This window comes from Pleuronectes platessa, chromosome 19 (genome assembly GCF_947347685.1).
Source record: "Pleuronectes platessa chromosome 19, fPlePla1.1, whole genome shotgun sequence".
NCBI lineage: Eukaryota > Metazoa > Chordata > Actinopteri > Pleuronectiformes > Pleuronectidae > Pleuronectes > Pleuronectes platessa.
The window spans coordinates 14651573-14666605 of NC_070644.1; the positions used below are offsets into that span (position 1 = coordinate 14651573).

Here is a 15033-nt window from a genome sequence, read left to right on the forward strand (position 1 = left end):
GATGTGGGTAAACCGCGGCGCATGCTGATGTCGTAGATGTCAAATGTGGCTCTCCCCCCTGAAGCGTGTCTGTCAGCAGCTCACAAGCCTCTGAAAACACGTTGCACCTGAAAGTAAGTCACGTTTTAGTGTCTATATCCATTTGAAGGATGTTATTTATGTAAACGGACGTTGGATCCGTGTTTAGCAGTGACGGTTAATCGGTTTACGTCAGTTTCTGTCCTCTCCATGTGCACAACACCGACCTTCACACCCCTGGGCTTTCATTAAGTGTCAGGAGCATAGACTGTGTATAAAGTGATGGGAGCTGCAGCTTCACGTAGTGACGCGTGTGTTTTTCTAACTGATGTTGTGTCTGCTGGGCAATGTTGTTGTTTACTCTCGTTTGAAATGACAAAACAAAGCTCTGGACCAACCCTCGTGTCACCTGCAGGACTGAATGACATTTAAAAATTTTTTATTAAAAAATGAAATCTTCCCTCGTTGGGTTATATTCTCATATCTGCTCAGTTTGCCTCCATCACATGTGTGATTTCCCTCAGTGAAAGATACGTGATCTACAGTGGCCTTGAGAGGTCATGCACTGCAAATTATGAAAACACATGCAAATATCACAACACGTGCAAATACAGAAACGTGCTGCAAGTAGTGAAACCGACACCATGAATGTTTCCAGTGAACCCCCCGAAACCGATGAACCCTGGCTGTGGTTTAATGCTTTGTGAAGTTCACTGAACCACTGAACTGTAGCAGACTTCAATTCCTTCTCTAATATTAGTCAAATGATCAATCGTTAAATCATTAAAAAAGCTTTTAAAATGTAAAAACAGTCCCTTTTAATAGGAAGCATTGTAACGTGAATATATTTGGTTTTTAAAATAATCACCAGAAAAAGCTAACAAAGTTTATAAAACCCACTTAAGGACAATCAAAAGCTTTAGAAAACACATGTTTCTTTGGAGGAGGAACACTTCAATGGCCCTTAACCTCGTCCGAGGTTAAGGGCCAGAGGACCTGAGGAGGAGGATCTGGGAGTGGAAAGAGAGAAGCTGAGCGATGTATCAGGGGTCCATGTCGTTTAACGCTATGAATCACTTGAACAAAAAGAGACAAGTGACGTGAGAGTGATGTTTGAAATAATCAGTTGTCGCTGCCACAGTGGGAGCTTGTTTATCTGATGAGGCAGAGCACCGTCAGATCCTCCGCCTCATTATGTTCTGCTCAAACGGTAAAAGGTACGGAGGTGAGATCATGCGGGCTCACCAGCTGGCTTCTTCATGCGGCTGCAAGAGGCAGGGGTGTGTCTGCAGCTGCCGCCGTGTGTGAAATGTACAGGATGTGAGGCGACAGTATCCCACCGAACACCTGCGCTTCACCTTTTCTGCTCGAGTTCCCCTGCAAAGAGATCTGTCACTGTCCCACATCTCGGCCTATCTGCTCTGCCGCAGCTCACCAAATCATATCGGCGTGACAGGAAACCTGCCAGCCTCGGGTGCCTGTTGTGGGTTTGTGTTGAACTTGGCGGTCCACGGTCTCGCCTAAATATTGCCAGTGGAATATGTTTGGAATTCGTTGAAGTAACCCGGGACTAACAGTGGGAACTAGTCGTGGCTAGTTGAGGAAACCATGATCAGTATTGCTTACAGTTATTATGGGTTATTTAAGGCTGATTCAAGTGTTTGACAACTTCAGAATGTGTTTATTCTGGGGGGAAAACAGCAAATGCATAAAAAGTTGTAAAAATAAAATCTAGAAGAGGTTTCGGTTGACTCCCAAAAAATATCTCTATAAAGAGTAGAATAATTTATTAATTAATTAATGCCTGGTAGATTGGTGGAGAAAGCCGTCAGTCTTTTGGTCTCAGATTCATTTTGTCTTACATTTTGTTGGACTCAAACCTGAGAATTAATTCCTATTCTTCATCAACTCCCAGTAAAAAAGCATCTCAGAACCATGATGAATCTGTGAAAGCTCCGCTCATGTTGGACCAAATAGTTTTTTACGCCAGCGGCTCGGTTTGTTTTCTCCTCACAGCTCCAGGTTTACAGTCATAAATACACACCGCACAATGGAGGGTGTCAGTCAGGCTGCATTGCACCGCGAGCTGTTCACAGCCACTGACTGTGAAAGACAGGCTTTAGCGTGTGCTTGTGTCTCTGGGCTTCGATATCTCGGAGTTTGTCTGCACTTGTGTCTGTGTGTGTCTGTGTGTGTGCACTGAGGATCTGTGACATGGTTCACACTCCAAGAGGCAGTTTGTGAGATGGGAGGTTCCCCCTCAGGAATGCTCTGCAGGATTGAGTAAAAACAGGGTGACTAATTTTTCCTGTTGTACTGTAGCATGTGGATGTACGATTGGATTCATGAGGGCGTCTTTTCCTCAACTCTGCTTTATACAGTCAGATAAAATCTGCTTTGAGGCACAGTCCACGATCCAATCGGTGGAACTCAATCAATCAATTAGCTGATCAACTTATCTCTCATTTAAAGGTCAATTTATCCAGCAATCAATAATGCCAAACATTCCTGAGTTGCAGCTTCTCAGGTCCATTTTTTGTTGATCCCTTGCTTACAAAATCAGGAATATTAAATTGTGTGACAACTCTGATATTTTATAGTCTTGATTATTTTTACTTGATTTATTGGGCTCGTCACAGGAGGACATATTCTGCACTGTAAAGATATTATGATATGTGCTATGACAAATATGATAAATTGCATAGATATCCAACGGGAAATGTTTCTTACATTAAGGTTTATAAACCACAAAACCAGCTGCTGTTTCTAATAATGAAGCTAACCACTCATAGGAGATCATTGCACTAAATGTCAGTACAAGATGTAGGCCTACCTCCTACTGGCTGATATGGGTTACTACCTGATTTTGATGATATTACAACTGACATTACAACTGATTTTTGTGATCCGCGAATAACCTCTGATTACGTGTAATTCAAAACTAAATGATGTTGCTTTGGGCCCAGTAGCACTCGTGTTTCTGTTTCTTCTCTTGTAGTCATGGCTCTGAATCATCTGAGCCGGCTGAGACCTCTGCTGTGTCAGTCCCTGGTCCGACAGCTCAGGTCTCCTCTGGCGGCAGCATCCAGGGTCAGTGCGGTGCCGCGGTGCCCTGACATCACCTGCTACCCCGCTGCATGCAGCAGACTCTACGCCACTAAAAAGGCCAAAGGTCAGTGAGGAGATTACAAACACTGGGCTCCACATTCGTGCAACCTCTGGATGTGTGTTCTACTTGATTAGACATTATTTATCTTAATCCTCATCCCTCAGTCCTTCTCTCCCTCTCGTCTTCCAAGCCAAGGCAAAGGGCCAGTCGGCGAAGGTGAATATGAATTCAGCTCTGGTGGAAGACATCATCAGTCTGGATGAGGTGAAGGCGGACATGTCAGCTGTTCTCCATGCGCTCAAAGACGACTTCACACGCAACCTCAGCATCCGAACCTCTCCAGGTATTTACTTCATCTCTCTGCTTCTTTTCCTGTTCCTCGTTCTCCTCAAATACACTGAAAGATCAACGTATAAAAGACAAAAGCAACAGAAAAGGTGACATATGAATAACTTTCCAATTGAGCCAAGTTGACAATTGATGAAACACAAAGTGGAAATAAATGGCCGAAAAATCTAATATGTATAATCAAAATTAAAACTCTAATGTAATTTCTCAACTTGTCGTCTCCAATTACTAGTTAACTTTCAAAGAAGAAAAAGTCACAAGGACAACAGAATAAATGCAGTAAATTGTATATGATCTCACATACGGCCACATGCTAGGTCTCACTGATAAATGGGTTTATACTGCAGCCGGTTAAGTCTCAGTAATCCTCCTCAGTCCTCCTGCCTGTAGCCTCACGAGAAAAGTTATTTTTTATCTATTTTCCATAAACATTTCCTCCACTCAGAGGTATGTCTCTGCAGGGCCTCCTGGACACCGCAGCTCAGACCGGAATTATAAAATGTTTGCCTCGAGTGAAACCTTTGTTTGAATCTGTTTTATCCAAATATTTTTCAGTCACATCTCTACAAACAGGCCCTTTAGCCTCTAGTCTTCTCTATATGAACTGGTTGTTACATACTCTGCCCCCGTATTGTTATTCTGGATGGACTGCAAGCATCCATGAGATCATGCTCAGCCATGAAACACCTCAAAGCAGCTTCAAAACTTGATGGAGAAAGTTGAGTGCTGAGGTCACACATGGAGCAATCTCTCTGCACAAAACTGGGGGGGGCAACAGGCAATATTTAGGGGGGTTCCTGTGTAGACGGCAGATAGCCGGGGCAAAGGCTCCATCTTCTGTTCTTTTCTGTTCGCAACCAAAGCATGAGCTCAAACCTTATTGGTCAATCTAGAAACTGAAACCATGCAGAATCATATTCTGCATATTCACATGCAGAATCTGTTTTTAGACATTACTTTTAGATCTACTTTACAAGATCATTCCTAACAAGGTGCACATGCATGAACTGTACAATGCCTGGATTTAGTGTAACTTTAAAGGTGCATTTTATTATTTCGTGTGGATCACGTACTGTGCAGAGCAGACTTTGCCTTTAAACACAACACCACATACTTCAGGACATAAGTGAGTAAACCTTCCTTTTTGATTCTACCTGACAAATCGCACCCAAAGGCTCAGAGCGAGGTAGAGGCCTGTGTGACCTCACCTTGACCCTAGTTTCCCCCCAACTACATCCAGGTCATGGCCCTTTGCCTCTGGGTTCTAACAAATGGGAGTCGGGCTGTGGGGGAGTTGGAGGTGGGGTGTATAATGGAAGCTCTCGTGGGAGGAGGCGGCCGCTGGAATCGGACTTCAAAACTGAACGTTTCTTGTTCTTTTCCTCCTCAGCTACAGTTTCACTCTCTGACGCTGGAGTTGCTCTTTGTGTGCAGCTGCTTTCTTTTACACGACACACAGGCAACAAGAACACAAAGTTGATTTTTATGTTTTAACTCTCAACTTCAATTGTTTCACTTCTCCATTTCTTCATCTGTCCAGTTTTCATCTTGATCTATTTATCTTTCAACACTTAATCATTCAACAGCTATTGCTCTGAGTCATTTTTGTCTCTTCAGCCCCTCCCTTTATCCCTCTTGTACTTACTCCTCTCTTGTTTTTCCAATAATTCCCAGATTTATATTTTGGCTTCTACTTGTGATGCTTCATACCTTTTGAATTCCAATTTCTTATTGATCCACATGGAAACTTTTGCCCTGTGAACGAAAGTTCAAGAATTCTCAGATTTCCCTCCTTCACTCTCTCCATCTCTTCTGTTCCCCTGCCCCTGTTTCTCTCGCCTTTCTTGCGTCCTTCCCTACATCCTGTCATCCTCCCTGTCTTCTCCCTCCATCTGTGTATCCCTCACTGCTCTCCTCCGCTCCGTGCATCCCCCTCTCATCCGTCCAGCTGCACTGTAATCCAGGGAGGCAGCAGGACTTAGAGCTGACAGGAGAGATGAGATGGTGGAATGGAATGACGTCAGTTGTCTCAATGCGTGTGTGTGTATGTGTGCGTCTGGTGCGAGTGTATGTGTTTGTTCCATGAACCTCTCATCTGGCTCTCATTAAGCTTGTATGTGTGTGGATTTGACTGTATGCACTGTTGTGTGTTGCCATGAATGCACACTGCATGTGTTTGTTTGTGTGTGGCGTACAGCGCAAAGTCACAGATAGATGTAGAGAGAAGGGATCAGTGCAATGACCAGCACATTGTGGTGAGTCACAGATCGGTGACCTGGCCCAGAAACCTGCTCTGTTTCCAAGGATACTTTAAAACAGAGTGGACGTCGACTTTAAACAAAACCACTACCGAAAATATATTACAACATTTTACAAAAACTCCTTGTCTGCATATATGGGACTTTTTTATTTTTTATTATCTTGTGGACAATGGTCTCACAATAGCAAGGTCTCTTCTTTGTGGATGAGACGTCTGACCGAACTAAGAGGCTGCAGCCATGCTAGTTGCTCTGTTAGGTTGTTGTTCTGCTTTGGGCTAAATGCTAACCTCAGCATGCTCCCAGTGATACAATTAGAAAGCCAGTGTTGAGAAACTGATCAAACTATAATGCATAATGACCACCTGTTAAGAAAGGAGCACTATATTTAGCAATGTTTTTATCCGCATTTTTTCCAAGATGGTTCAGTTGAGAGTAACTAGAGAGAGAGAGGGAGAGAGAGAGAGATTTCATTAAAGGTCTCTGATTAAAGGTCTCTGGGGAGAAACTGAACTGGGGATGTTTCAATCACAGAATGGTACCCGTCCTCACCACCTGTCACCCCAGTGTCAAAATGTAGTGAACAAATGATGCAGCCTGATTAATGCTGTGCAAGTGACAGAAACACTACACAACAACACATCTCTGTCAGAGTAAAAGGAAAAGGTTTATCATTTAGAATAGTCATTTATAATCATAATGTTATATCACATGAAATATTTTGTCAAAGAACAAGTTTCTGATATTTAGCAGATACGTCTTAAGCCGTCCTCCTCCCAGTCCCCTCCTCACCCTCCATATTTATCGTTAAAGAAATGGCTGTCTCTCTGTCTTCCATCCAAAAGTACTAGCAGATGTGTAGGTGCTCATTGTCGAGCCACGGGGTAACAAAGACAGACAGGCAGAGGGTCACAGATATGGACGTGAGCGGGCTGCGTGGACATGGAGACGTACCGCGAGATGGACAAGGGGACGGGCAGGTTCAGACCCGCACACGAACGGGATGTTTGAAGTCGAAGAAGAGGGAGACAGAATAATTGGCAGGCGGACAGTTTGTCAGTGATTCAGCCGGGGGTGCTGCTCTTTGAATTATAGGTATCCATTTCATCACATCATACCAACCTTTTGATTTCTAATTTCTTCTTCTTCTGTGTTTAATCTCTGACCGGTGTGTTGTGTTTTTTTCTTGCCTCACGTCATGAATTGATTGTGTAGAGAAAATTAAAACACTGGCTTCCCTTCAACCCCCCCCTGTACACACAGAGCCACCAGCAGCACAGCCCCCACTGGGTAAGCAGGGAGCGAGTGATGTAAGGCAGAGTTAGGGAAGAAGGAAACAACTGCGTCTGAGGTTAGCCAGATGGAGGAGAGGGAGAGGGGCGAATGGGTGGAGTGAGGGACGGACAGGGGAGATGAAGGGAGTGATGGAGGGAGGTAGGGACCGGCCTCATGTTGGCAAACCTACCTGTGCTTCTCTCAGTGTCGACAGAGAGAAGAGGCAATATCATGGAAACTCTTAACAGCCTGGTAACTACCACAGGCCATCGGTTGTTTTGATTGATTGATTTTTGGGGTCGATTCCATATACTTGAGATTAAAACGAATCTGGTGATGCTGAAATTTGAATTATTAGAAATTATTTAAGCATTATTTGCAACTGCCAAATTTGTCTTGAATCTAGAATCTAAATAAAGTCAAATATACATAAAATACAGCCAATAAAACATCTCTTCCTACAGTTTACAAAACCTGAAATGTTCTATATTGAGCGTTAAAACTGACCTGCACGTTATAGATCCACAGTTAAAGTGAATGCTCGGATTTTGTTGCTTAAACGGTCAATGTGGGTAAAATTATAAAGTAAATAATCATTTCCCCGCATCTGCATTTGTAGGAGCTCTGGATCACATTGTGGTGACGACTCAAGATGGAAAGTTTCCTCTCAACCAGCTGGGTCAGATCTCCATGAAATCACCTCTGCTCATTATGGTCAACATGAGCAGCTACCCTGAGGTAAGACGATCACACACACACACACACACACACACACACACACACACACACACACACACACACACAAAGAGGGACCAATACCGATTCTCCCCACTATTGGTTTGTCTCACACAGACGAGCGGCCAGTAACTAAAAGCTTTATCAAAATAATCCCCAGCACAGACAGATAGACGGTCCTCACCGAGGGAGAAGTGAGCCAGAGCAGAACTCAGATCTCACATCAGTCTGTGTAAATGAAACCTGACCGGCCTCCTTCTCTCCCTCCGACTGTGTCTCGGAGGCTAATTGATTGATGACTCGGGGAGCCCTTTGTTCTGGGGTGAAAGATAGCAACAAGAACCCAAACTCTGTGTGTGCATGCACGGAGATGTGGCTGTGCCTGCATGTGAGTTGTCACAGAAAAGGAAATGACCTCATTTTACCCCCAGGTTAGAAAGGAATAGATTATTTTTCTTTTTTCACTCGTTTTTCTCTTTTCCTCTTTGTAGATGATATAACGCTGTGCTAATCAGAGCTCCCTAGATACATATCACACAGGGGGGTCAAAGCAGAGCTTGAGTTGCCAGACACTGCTCGTATGGAAAATACAAATGTGCCTTTTTAACATTTAATATTAAGCAATCTTATATCTACACACAGTCAATGAGCGATGGTTTAACTCCCTTTGATATCATGAGCCATTGAGCCAATGTATATGGAGCTTTGTTTGAGAGGCCGAGTTTCAGGTTCTAATGTTTAACTTTACACTTATTCATATAGTTCACCATTTAACCCTAACCCTATAAATATAATATGCAAAGTTTAGGTGATAAATTCCACCCAATACACATGAATTTGTATGCCTGTTCTTTTAAAAGTGCAAAATAACCACATAACTTATTCAGACTCATCTTCTTGGAATCATACATTTCCATAGAAATCCCATTTACACTCTGACAGATTAACAGTTTGTCGATAACATCGGCCGATATGAGCCTGTGATATTATGCTTACAAATATAAAAACGTTTATAATTTCACAGAACAAACAAAGCAGAAAAGACGTGCATTCATATAAATATACTTATTTTCCTAATTCAATATTTGGTTTTATTTTCTTATTGTTTGTAGTTATTTATAATACATTTTATGAAAAATAACAAGCCTCAATTACATTTCTTAGTCATAAGAGTTTGAGTAATGACATCTTAAGAATCATTCTTTTTTTTTAATATATATATTTCAGCTGATATGTCAGTATTTTTAATCTATTTTATAGTTTTCTGCATTGGCGCCCAGAAAACCATATCTACTGGGCTCTTGTCCCAATCCATCCAGTACAGATTAAGATATTGGATTACTCAATAAGTCAGTGGACTTCTTCCTCTGGGGACCATGAACGTCCGTATTAAATGTCATGGTGATCCATCCAAGAGATTTCAGTCCGGAGCAGAGTGCTGGACCAACCAGTCGACCCTAGAGCCAAACCTCGAGCCACTGATATGAATAAAAACAGATCCAATAAACAGGAGGGAAAAACAAAAGAAGAAGACATCATGGACAAGCAATCAGCCATTCTTACACAATATCCTAACCTGCTCCAGATTTTAATGTCTCCACAGATTAACAGCAGTTTTTCAAGGATTCAAAGACATTAACCAGCTTTTCTAAGCAGACTTTCAAAGGCAGTTAGTTCCTGTAAAGAACCACCTGTTGGTTGGAAAGAAACGCTCTGACAAATATCTTTGTCCTCCTTCTGTTTCTCAAGCTGTCGATGTTTGCGACACTGAGCGTCGTGGTTTCACCTCTTTGTTCTGCTTTGTACAAATATCACCTGTGAATCTAAAGTGTTTATCAGCGTCTCAGATCAGGAAATCCAGCGTTCAAGGCTGAATGATCCAGCGGTGAGTCTGTTTCCTTCCCTGAAAGGCCGACCACAGACCACACACGTGTCAACACACGCACGCATGTGACACACTCTACCCTGGTGTGCCCTGCGTCGCCTGAGTCCACTGTGACCAGAGCTAATAGGCTTATAATGATGCCTATCCATTACCATGCACTCCAGAGGCCTGCCATTGTTTTCCACTGATTCATTAGGGGCAGTGGAACCAACAACAGCTAAGAGCAATTTGGTGCATGTGTTATAGTGCGCGTGTGTGTGGGTGTGCACGTTAAAGCATCCCACCGCTTTGTCCATAAAACTTTATTTTCTTCTGGACTCACTTTTTTATGCCCACACGCACAAACGCACTCACTCACACACACTCACACACGCAAACACACACTCTCTGCTCTGCTTTGAACCGGGCCGTTAGCGTTTGATGTGAAACTTCAGCTTAATCTCTCTTCCTCTCGAACATATTAACCAGAACCTGCTCGGCCTTTCCAGACAAAAATAATTCCGCTCGGTTTTCCGTAACCACCGGCGTGGACGTGGGACGGGGGGGGGGGGGGGGGATCGGTGATGAATTCGACGCTGAGAACAATCAAACATAGGTATGGGCTGAATCTATCACCCCACACTCAAAGAGAGCCACCAGAGGCCTGCGCTCCGGATGATTTTAACAAATGAAAAGAAACTCCCATGAATTGATTTAATGCACACAAATAAATTTCCTTTAATCTCGCTGCCATTTCTTTCCCCCAGCGGAAGAGGCCAGAGGGAGCTGTCGAGAAAGGGGAGAAGGGTAGAGCTCGTGTTCCTCACATTGCACATTTGCACACTTTGTAAAGCTCTGCTGAGGGAATTGTCATGTGGTTGCAGGATTGGTTTGAAGAGTGCGACTTCAGTTATTCAAAGGATCCGGCTTCCTCCCCTGTGTGTGTGCATGTGCGCTGTTTAACTGCAGCTCCCTGGTTTGTAATGCAGTGTTCGCCGGGCCAGGGGATTGTGTTGTATATAGAGGATAATGTCTTTATGTCTCACATATGTGAGTGCTGTTTTAATAATTACCATTGAGTCTCATGCAAAGCTTCCATTTCCGCCTGCCTGTCGGCCTGCGCGCCTGCCAAACGAATAAGAATAAACATTTAAATAACATTACAAAGGAAGATCAGTTAGTTAATATTATCAGAGTATTGTGTGACTGTGCACCGGCGTCTTTCAGAACCTCTCGGCAGCTTTGTCTGATCTCGTGTTGAGGTATCACGTATCAGCTGCCTCTGCAGACACTGTCCACGCTTCCCTCACGAAACACAATGTCCTTCTTTTCATTTCCCTCTGATTATCTCCTTTATAAAGATGATGGGTGGTGTAGGTTTTTTTTCGAGAACATATTTTGGATAACAGCGAAGAAGGAAATTTCATGCAGATGTTTTTATTTCTTGTGATAGATTAGACCAAAGTTCCAGATTTACATGCTTGAACAAAACCCAGGCTGCATCCACGCCACTGCATCTAGTTTTCGGAAGATCAAAAACTGCCGATCATGACCCAAACTATTTATCTTCACTTATAAATACCAAAATGTTTAATAGAACTTTTTTCAGTTTAGATCAGGAAAATCAGATTTAAGTTTTTCCCCTAATGTAGATAAATATTTGACCATCGCTGTGTCAAGATTTTATGTTCATAGTTATTTTTATGCAGCTCCACTATAAACCAGAGCAAATATAATGATTTCAGATTTGAAAGGAATCTGACTTTCACAGGTTATGAAGTTAATCTGATCGCGACAGAATCTTCCTTTAGTAAAAAACTTTATTGACACTAGACAGAGTCGTGTTTGATCAATCTGTGCAAGTAAAATGAAAGTATCAAGGTTTGTCCATCGTCCTTGTTGATTAGCCTCGATCATTTATACCAGTCCAAAAACCACAACGTCAATGTTTCACCAGTTAAATTGACTCCTGCTCTCTTTCATCCCCACATTTAATCCTGAGCTGACCACACGCACGAAAATGTTTTCACGTTCAAGTGAGTAGAATCATACAGAGGCGCTGCACATGTGTTCAGATGATATCTCCATATATCATACACAAGCATAAGCAGACTCTCCTGTGAGGTCACCAGAAGTCAGTGCCCTGCCCTGCAACCTCTCAGTCCGCTCCCACAGGGCCCAGTGCTGACAGTGGCCCGAGGCACTTCCACACTGCATGGGCTTCCCCTGAGACACACACACACACACAGACACACACACACACTATATGCACAGTGTAACACCTTAATTATTGCCAGCTGGAGCCGAGCCCCTACCTGCAGTTGCAGTGCTGCTTTCCAATTCACACCAGTGCTCAACGCGAAGCACACTTTCATACATCTCTGTGTGTGTGTGTCTGTGTGTGTGTCTGTGTGTGTGTAACCCCAGGCTACAGCGGCTGCCACCCATGCCCTGAGAGAAAGTGGAATGAATCTAAATCCAGAGGTGGACGGGACAATCATCAAGGTGCCCGTTCCCAAGTGAGTGTCTTTCTCACACACACACACACACACACACACACACACACACACACACACACACACACACACACACACACACACACACACACACACACACACACACACACACAAATACAAACCCCCAAGGGCTAAAACATTTTCATTCCTTTCCATCTTGTTTTTTTCTGTAAATCGTTTTTGTAAATTGTATATTTTAACATCTGCTAGTTGTGAAACAATTACTTTTTCCAGATTTGTCGATTGCTGAACAGTCAAAATGTCCATTGTAGTTTTATGTCTGTGAAACTTCTCTGTCGTCCAGGTCGTGTTTGGCCTCTTTTGACCTGTAACAGGCATTTTACTTGACTTTTGAAATTAATTGAATCATAAATCAATCAAATAATTCGTACATTATGTGAAGTATCACAGCGAAACCGTCCAGTAAGTCTCGGCTCTGGTTTTGTATTTCACTCCATTAGCAAATGCTTTAGCGTCTGTATGCAGAACTGTAATTGACAGATTTATTAACTTGTGCTTGTAGACGTATAGAGACCCCCAGTGTGTTGATGTGAGCGTCGGGTCACACTCCACCTTCTATGTAGATCTCTCTCTCTCTCTCTCTCTCTCTTTCTTTCTTTCTTTTTCTGTCTGCCAAGTCAAACAACTTCACACAAAACAATTCGTCACTCACTCACTAAACCACCTAGTTTAGACAGTATTTCTCTTACAGTATTTGTCTTTACATATATACACGTGTGCATAAATAAATGGCGACCTAAGATGTGTGAGTGTGTGTGTGTGTGTGTGCGCGTGTGCGTGCATGTGCGTGCGCGTGGAGCAGCAGGTGTTAGTCTGGCAGAGGAGGGACACAAGAGTCAGACTGCTTTCCCCCTGCAATCAGTCTCGGCACGCTCCGAGCCCCCATTTGCATTTCCAAGGAGAAGGCGCTCCTTGATTGGCCCTGGAATCAGTAATTAGGCCGCATTGTTTGCGGTAAATAGACGCCGCACTTGGATTGTTTGCAAATAGTCCCCAAGGCACAAAAAGAAAAAAACAGCGAAAAAAAAGCCAATTGAGGACAAAGGGGGGAGAGCGAGATGAGAAGTCGGATTTTTCTAAATGATCAACAAATGCAAAGTTATCTGCATGATGGATGTTTTCAGCTCAAGTCCAAGACCTCGGAAATTGATTGTTGTGCTACGAGTCAGAAATAAAATATTAAACTGCTCACAAGCACTTAGCACAGGAACACCCCCTTTTTGTGTTCTGTGTTTTACAGGAACTTAAAAAGAGCACGGATGAGTTTGTGTGTGTTTGTGTGTGTGTGTGTGTTTGTGTGTGTGTTTGTTTGTTCCAGTGCTCATTACCTTCTCTTCTTTATTTTTTTTTACCATGGTTCTCTTTCTTCCTTGCAGGGTGACACGGGAACACAGAGAGAACCTCACTAAGCTCGCCAAGCAGCTCAGCAACAAGGCCAAAGACTCACTGAGGAGAGTGCGATCCAACGCTCTGGCTCAGGTGAAGAAGGCGAAGGACGCACACTCGGAGGACACCATACGTCTCGTAGAGAAACAGGTACAAGACCGATAGAAAGACAGTGATTTTACACATCAGTGGTTATTAGTGAGCTTCATAAAGATATTTAATTGATTTCTCAGACGGAGAAGTGACATTATAACTAAAGCATGAAGTAGCTGTCTGATGATAAATTCAATATAATTAATATATTTTTTTAATTTGAATACAGATTTATCATTTTTATTTACTCTCTTGAGTCTGTGTCTGTTGTTTTTAATGTCCCCGTACAGGACCTTGAACAAAACAAGTATAATTGAGTCATTATCTTTAACAATTTAACCACAAACTATAATTAACTATAATGACAAAGAAAACACAAATACAACCAAATAATATTTTTTTTTCTTCTTTTCCATAGAATCTTTTCTGCATGGTTCATTCTGTCAGAAGGTTTTTAAATTGAGAAACATAAGCGTAGACACTGATACTTCTTTCAAAGGCTAATATGTTTTATATCCATTTTATCGGCTAACCGATATATATTGTTGGGCCGTAATAAAGACTGTCTTCCTCTCTGCCCTCTCAGATTCAGCTGATGGCGGACAACATGTCACTGGACATCGACAAGCAGGTTGCAGTCAAGACTAAGGAGCTCTTAGGCTGATGGCAAAATGAAACACACGGGTTGTCTCATTTGGTTGCAGACGAACCTACAGGACATACACAACAACAACAGCAACATGTCACAGTGACTGGATTGATCACATTGAGGAAGTAGTTTCAATTTAAATTCCCATCACAAACACGTCTTGGGTCCAGTGGTACGTGTTTGGTTCTCCCAGCAGCCACTGGGCTTCGGTTCCTTCTCTCATCACGAGCAGAGATTGTCTCCTCGCTGCTGGGTTTGTATCTGTGTTGAACCGTCGCTGCATAAACACAGATTGTCACGGGAACAACAACAACAAGGACAGACTGCCAGTCACCTCCCTCCTCCCTTGTTACCCGTCCCGTCTTCAAACAGAACTCGGAGCGAGGGACGAATAGACTTTTAATGGGATTTGCGGGCCTCCTCCTAATCAAACCCTCCGCCACAAGGGCTGTCTGTTTACATAAAACAAGCGCACCCGTCTGAATGTAAACTGGCTGTGGGTTTGTGTCGGTGGCGAGAGAAGGAGTTTGTTCCAGAGGCGCAGGAGCCAGCTGAACTGATATCATTAGCGTGTTGCCAAACATTTGTTTCACATTGATTCGAAAGTCTGTTAAAGATGCACTTGAGAGAAAAGAAAAAAAAAAAGCTCTGTAATTTCTGCCCATGTCGAGGATTGATAATATGGCTACTCTCTTTTAAACACAATAACGTCAGGGAAGTAACATTATTGATGGACTCCATTAAAGAAACACTGCTTTGTA

General features: G+C 42.9%; 1 protein-coding gene across 1 annotated transcript; it reads left to right on the top strand.

The window, feature by feature from the left end:
• Positions 1-15033, top strand: mrrf (mitochondrial ribosome recycling factor). The gene is made up of 7 exons (XM_053411221.1): positions 1-113; positions 3017-3190; positions 3318-3470; positions 7628-7746; positions 12035-12126; positions 13521-13680; positions 14210-15033. The coding sequence occupies exons 2-7, from the start codon at positions 3019-3021 to the stop codon at positions 14285-14287; spliced, it is 774 nt and encodes a 257-aa protein (XP_053267196.1). The 5' UTR covers positions 1-113; positions 3017-3018; the 3' UTR covers positions 14288-15033.

Excerpts from the sequence above, each read along its gene's own strand:
- mrrf (XM_053411221.1), top strand. The coding sequence starts at position 3,019 with ATGGCTCTGAATCATCTGAGCCGGCTGAGACCTCTGCTGTGTCAGTCC. Across the intron at positions 7,747-12,034 it reads ACATGAGCAGCTACCCTGAG|GCTACAGCGGCTGCCACCCA; the intron begins GTAAGACGATCA and ends GTGTAACCCCAG. Across the intron at positions 12,127-13,520 it reads ATCAAGGTGCCCGTTCCCAA|GGTGACACGGGAACACAGAG; the intron begins GTGAGTGTCTTT and ends TCTTCCTTGCAG.